This window comes from Callospermophilus lateralis, chromosome 16 (assembly GCF_048772815.1).
Source record: "Callospermophilus lateralis isolate mCalLat2 chromosome 16, mCalLat2.hap1, whole genome shotgun sequence".
Taxonomy (NCBI): domain Eukaryota; kingdom Metazoa; phylum Chordata; class Mammalia; order Rodentia; family Sciuridae; genus Callospermophilus; species Callospermophilus lateralis.
The window spans coordinates 48,408,270-48,415,210 of NC_135320.1; the positions used below are offsets into that span (position 1 = coordinate 48,408,270).

The 6,941-nt window shown below is 35.2% G+C and overlaps 1 protein-coding gene across 1 annotated transcript in view; it reads left to right on the forward strand.

Annotated features, from left to right (window-relative positions):
- Necab1 (N-terminal EF-hand calcium binding protein 1) overlaps nucleotides 1-6,941 on the forward strand; it is a 147,775-nt gene that overhangs the window by 139,890 nt on the left and 944 nt on the right. The window contains exons 11-12 of the mRNA XM_076836128.1: nucleotides 2,175-2,252; nucleotides 3,496-3,587. Of these exons, the coding sequence (XP_076692243.1) occupies nucleotides 2,175-2,252; nucleotides 3,496-3,587 (170 nt within the window). The remainder of the gene's footprint in view (nucleotides 1-2,174; nucleotides 2,253-3,495; nucleotides 3,588-6,941) is intronic.

Here is a 6,941-nt window from a genome sequence, read left to right on the forward strand (position 1 = left end):
ACTGTGGTAGAATACACAATATCCTTCCTGTCCCAATTACCACAAGGTCTTGCTTTCTTAAATTTAGGCAAATGAATTAGAGACATTTTTGCCTCTTACATATTTGACTAGGATACTTGGATGTTTGAGAATTGACAGAAGCTTTGTCATAATAGTCAATTGAGGTTTTAGAAAGCTGTTAATGAAAGACTTCAGCACAGGAGCACATCATTTGTATGAACCAGTGTATAACACACAGGCATGTGTCGTGTGCGTGCACACACATACACACACACACAAATCTGATGCTGTTCATCACTTATTTTGTAATCACTAAAGCTGTTCAATCCCTGTTTTGGTGTTGAGGAAATGTGGTATACATGGTATACTTTCAAAACCAGCTTGACACCAGAAAATGAAAGTTTCTGCTTTCAAAGATCTTAGAATCTAATCTCCATTTATGAAGGCAGTGAACAATGAAAACCATGTTCTTGTATTAAAGTTTCATAATTGCTAGACAAAATGATTTCCATAGTCACTCTCAGCTAAAAAAGTTCTAGAACTTGAATGTGTTCAAAACTTCATGTCATGAATGTGGATTATATTATACCAACCAACCCTGAGACATCCTTAAGAACTAATGGATGTGCATAAAACAATAACCCTTCATCAATAGGTAGATAAAATAAACTGGTGACCTGAGCTTGATATGGAGAAGTGAGGGGACTGTCCTATTGTCTTTTCTTCATTAGTTAGGCCCTGTGAGTTAAGGTAGAGCACAAACACAGATAGGAGGCAGGAGAGGAAATGAGGATCCTATAAGCCTTATAAAACCATTAGCACAGAGGAGGAAACAGGTTGAGTATCGGGTTTGAGATGACACAGTTAATCAGCAGTGAAGAGTGGTAATTCCATTGGGCCATTCTTTGAACCATTACCATATCACACTGTGATATCTTTAATCCTTCAAAAACTTCAGCATTATGATAAAATTTTGTGAATTTCTTATGATCTCATGGCTAGTCCAGAAAACAAAAGGTTCAGATAGCAGGGTAAGTGGATTGTCAGTGTAATAAGTAGTACAAATTAGTTTTCAGGAGGCAGCCGAAGATCCTGAAATGCGAGGCTGAGTATTTTAAACTTTATCCTAAAGCAAATAGACATGGATTAAAATGTGTGCATTATATCATTGTTAAGAAATGTTTGGGAATTAGACTCCTTTTTAAGACTCTGATGAAGTTATAGACTCCCTCCACAAGACAAAAGCATATGTGTACATTAATTTGCAGAAATTTTAAGAAATCCTTCCGGTAAAGAGCTCATTCATGAATTCTTGGGATAAGAAAATCACAAATTTCATTTTTAATTCAATACACATGACCCTCTAGTAAAGCTTTGACAAGAAAAATCTAAAGTTGCGCTAGTAACAATATTGACTATATTATACCTTAATAAACCAAATTGATAAACAACTACCAAAAAACATGAGTACAGGCAAACTAAAGGGGGAAAAATGATAAAATTCCTGTGTGTGTTTACTGCCACCTGCTGGTCATATTTGGGTAAATCCTAAATCTACATTAACTGTTTTACTGGTAAATTGAAAACCCTTGTTTTCCAAACCCCTCATTTTGCTTTTCACAGATACTTCTGGAATATATTACAAAACATTAGGCTAAAAAAGCTGTACTGTAAGATTTTAAATACATCTTCTTATCTCCCACTCATTAGTTTATGTGTCCCTTCTTTATTCCTTTAACACCGATTTTAGTCTGTATCACCTCTCACCTAAGCTATCTCACTACCTGCATGACTTCTTCATTCATACCCCACAATGCCATCAGCAGGATCTTTTAAAACACAACTGAAACTGTGGCACTTTCCCTCTAATTCCTTCAGTGGCTCCTCCTTGCTACAAGATTAAATTCACAGTCCTGTCTTTTTGGTTAGCCTCCTTTCTTCATTCCTCTAAAACATATTATAGACTTTGACCCACCTTCAAGATCATCAAAGATCTGGAAGGAACAAATTTATCTTCCTCAATTTGAAAAAGCAATTATTGCCAGAAGCAAGCTGTTTGATTTTCTGCAGGCACCTATACAAATGGACAAGATTGTTTCATAACACATCTAGAGATGATTAGAAAAATTAGTTTGATTCCAGCAGCTAATTATGCCTTTTCTTTTCCTTTTCAGTATTTCTATACAGAAGCTTTCAAATGAACCCCGCTATATGATTTATGAGTTCTGGGAAAACAGTAGTGTGTGGAATAGGTAAGTTCTAAGCAAGGCTAATTTGTTTCATGAAGCCAGGGAGGTGGCTATAAACATGGTGAAATTTTGAGACTTGTAAGAAAAGCTCCATTCTGTTTTTCTCATTTTAAAAAGTCTTGACCTTTATCCTGAATCCCACACTATGGGAGTTTATTTGGTGGATTGGAAAACACTTCCCTCTAAGCACAGATACTTCTGGTATTGACCCCCACACTTGAGTCTTACCATCTTACTGATGCTTTCCAACAAGAATAATTTGATAGGCAAATTAAGTAAAGTGAGGGTGATGATGACATTGGAGCTTCATAATTTCTTTGGTTACTACTTTATAATAAAACTACATTTAATGGCTAAGACCATCATAATTTTCCCAAATGTCTTTAAATGCCACAAATAAAGGGGAAAAGTCAAGGCACTGTTTGGCAAAGATGAAAAACAAATTAATTTTTAATTGAAAATGATTACCAATAAATAATAAATGTATAATTTGAAAAAATAAAAGAAATTTTTGCTATTCTGATATAAACAGATCCAGATGGTTTTGAATGGTATAGAAGATATAGCTCTCCAATAAACCCATGTTGTAAGGGTATTAAATATAGTAGTGGTATTAATTAACACCTGGAAATTCAGTTGATACATATTTCACCTTGAAATTTTATTTTTGTGGATTCAAAAGAAGGCATTTTGAAGGACTGGAGTTAAATCTCAGTGGCAGATCATTTGCCTAGCAAGTCTTGGTCTCCATCCCTAGCACTGCAGACAAAACAACAAAAAACTCATGCTATAATGAAAGCAAAACTATACCAATAGTATTTTAATGTTTCGATGTAGAAGGGAGTCTTAAGAGCCATCTATTCAATTCCATGCTTCCAGGCCTACACTATGCAATAGATGGTTTTCATTTAAATTTATTCTCAGTGGATGGAAAATTATCACCTCCTTTTCTTAGTTATCCTATTTTTAAACACCAGTATGGCCAAAATACTTTCTTATGTTAAAAATTTTTGCAGAAATCACACTTCCCATTGTTTTATCTTCTTGATTTCTGATGACAATTATTAAATTACACTTGAGTCTTTGTTAAGCCTAAAAAAATATTTTAAGAAGTCTCTATCCAGTACTTCCTTATCCACATCAATCAAAAGCTTACCATCTTGATTGAATTTGATCTCTGCTGTACTCTATTTTAGGAAAGTTGTAAATAAAAATACAGAGCTTTAACCTGTAATCATTTATACAGCCACCTTCAGATGAATTATAGCAAGACATTCCAAAGAAGTAACGTGGATTTCTTGGAAACTCCAGAACTCACATCTACAATGCTAGTTCCTGGTAATTATACTGGATTCAAAATTCTTGTGTCCTTATGTATTGTCTTATGTTTTTCAAAAATAGTATGTTCTTTCCCATTTACACTCTATCAATGGTGTTCTCTTTATTGTTTATTTATATATGTTATAATTGGGGATTGGGAGAGGGAAGAAGAGGTATTTGTTGCTTGCCTTTAGTTCTTAGTTGGCCCTATTTGTATTGCTGGTTATATTAAACCTATTATTAGTGGTTTGCTGGTTAACTGTTCATCTTGAAATACAAGTCAAATCATGACACTTAAAAAAATTATTCAAATGCTTTACCTTACTATAATTATAATTTTAAATACAATTAAAAATAAGTGATCCATAGGCTAGAGATTAGAAATATTTTTATTATAATAGAATAACTTAAAATAATTTTGTGGTTGGAGGAAAGGAGAACTGGAGGAAAGAGAGAAAGAGGGAAGGTTTGAAATAAAATTATCTAAGAAGTCTGGTCAAATTTTACTTAAGAACAAAAAATTCATTTGTTAATCTCACCCATCCATTCACAATTATCAAATATACACAAATTTGATATGCACTTTGGTACTGGGATTACTGGGGTGCCTAGTCTATTTACTAGCATGATTGAGCTCTAATTCTGAATGAGCACTGTGCTGGGAGCTAGAGAGGGTACCTATAAAGTGCTCTGTCCAGTCTGACAGGAATATCTGCAAAGAGAATTGTTTGCAGGACAAAACCTGGTTCGGATCATAAAAAAGAAGTTACCTTTAGAGGTAATAATGTGCTTTGTGAACTTAGAGAGTGATTACTACCTAACAGTTTGTAAGGAAGACAGAGTCTGAATTTTAGGCTGAAAATGTTATGAAGTATCTGAACAGTAATTAGAGCCATTGAAAATTTCTGAGACAGACAATAGTCATAATTATCTGATGGGAACAAAGACAGACGGACATCATGGGGCAAAGAAAAATTAATCAGGGCAATGATCTGTCCCAGGAAAGAAGAGCACCCAAACTAGGTGCTACTGGAAAGTTTGGGACTTCACCTGCAGATAGTTTTTCACAAGTTAACCACAAGACTGAATGTTGAAGCCTTAGCTTTAGCTTATTCCAGTTGTGGTGAGAAGGTGTGTGACTAAAAACAAAATATCTAAGAGAAATCTGAGAAAATGCCTTTCTGTAAAAGGCTGGTAGAGAAAGAAAAACCTCCTTTATTCAGAAGACTGAGGAGCACCAATCAAAGGGGGAGAATAGATGGAGTAATAATAGATGTCAATAGGCTGGGTGCGGTGGTGCACACCTGTAATCCCATCTGCTCGGGAGATGAGGAGGAGGATCTCGAGTTCAAAGCCAGCCTTAGCAATTTAGCAAGGCCCTAAGCAACTCAGTGAGACCCTGTCTCCAAATAGAATTTAAAAAAGGGGGGGGGGGGCCTGGGGATGTGGCTTAGAGGTTGAGTGCCCCTGGGTTCAATCCCCAGTACCAAAAAAAAAAAGAAAAGAAAAAAAGCTGTTAATAGAAGAGTGAAATGCAAGTTTACGTGCTCCTTGGGAGCATGTAGAGTGATTGAGAAAACAGGGCTGAAGATGGAATTTGACAAAATATGGTTTACAAGAGTAATTTTAATAGAGTGGCAAGAATTTTAAATGACAGATTTTGATGAATTGGGGAACAAACAAATCTGGAATTAGAGCTGGGTGAGGATACAAGGAGATCAGATGTGAGTGGCTGCACATTGGCTCTTATAGTTTGAGCCTGAGCTAGGAGTGCATTTACTCTGGTTCTTAAGCATGGGTCTATCTGGCTAGAAAATGGTAGGCTTGTAGAATTTTCCCTCACTTTAGAGATGAAATTTAATCCTCCAATAAGAAAGTTATAAATATGGTTAAAATGTCTGACATGGCTGAATGGACACTTTGACTCATGCAGTTTCTATTAAAGGGCACCACAACTTGAAGAAAGGTTGCAGGTGGGCAAAGCTGCAAATTATTAAGGAACAGATTTCAGTGACTGCCTTTAATTTATTAAAGAAAGCTTTAGCTTAGCTTTAGCTTATTCCAGCTTGAACAGTCTGTTCTAAGTGGGGATTTTCAAAGGCCTAGAACACAAATTAAATCTGTAAACATGACTGCTGCAGCCTTTGTAAAAGAATGCAGGAAAACTAGATCTATATCCTATTTATCTTCATATCACCTATTCTAGTACAGTATTAGTACTGTGTATAGCACAAAAACAAGGATGCTTCCTAAGTGAAGGAATGAATATGGACTTTGACATAATCATAAATGCACTGGTTTTTTTGGCAAAAAAAATTTCCCAGAAGTTCTACATTTGTCATTTTTGTATCTGCCATTATATTCATTTTTCAGCTCTCTCAATCCTGAAACCAATGGTTCAGCAAAACAGAAAGAAGGGACAAAGATTGTTCTTAATGGTGTTCTAAGTCCTTCTAGATCAGAAAACACCTGAACACAAATCAAGTAGAAAAAGAGTATAGGAAGGGAGGCTATTGAGTTAACAGTTGAGGGGGATGTTATTTGCAATTATTGTAAATGCAGAGTAATCTGATTTTTTTCTGGCCCAATTTCAGTCACTTCATCATTACCTTGGATTAACTTTCTGTGTATTATTAGTCAGTGGTTCATAAATTCCATCCTCTTTCAATTTCCTTAGAAAAACTGAGCACAAATAAAACTGGATCAATTCTTGTTCTCTGAACAAAATTCAGTAAAATTTGATGCATTTATTTTCATATCCCGTCAATTTCAACAATGATAACTGGAATTTGATATAGATCAAAAATGTCAGGCTTTTCTAACACAATTTTTAAATCTAACTCAACAAGACTAACATTTAATGGGGCAGTCCACTCTATTTTCAAATTAAAGATTTTTGTTTTGTTTTGGGGTGTGTACCAGGGATTGAACTCAGGGGCACTTGACCACTAACCACATCCCCAGCCCTATTTTGTATTTTATTTCTCTCAAGTCATCAGGGTCTCAGGGAGTTGCTTAGCATCTTGCTTTTGCTGAGGCTGGCTTTGAACTTGCAATCCTCCTGCCTCAGCCTCCTGAGCCACTGGGATTATAGGAGGGCATCCCAGTGCCCAACTAAATTAAAGTTCTATGGCTACAACAGCAGGACACGTCCCTGTACAAAAATCTAGAATTCACACATAAACATTAGTTATGGGTTTCAATTGCCTTGATTTTTAATACTATTTTTAATAACCAGTTTTGTACATTTTATGTGATGTATGGTTTTTAAGGTTAATAAAAACAAAATATATATTACCCTCCACATATTTAGACTCAAAATTAAAATCCAAAAGAAAAAAATTACATTTAAAAACACAAGAGATTTTATTT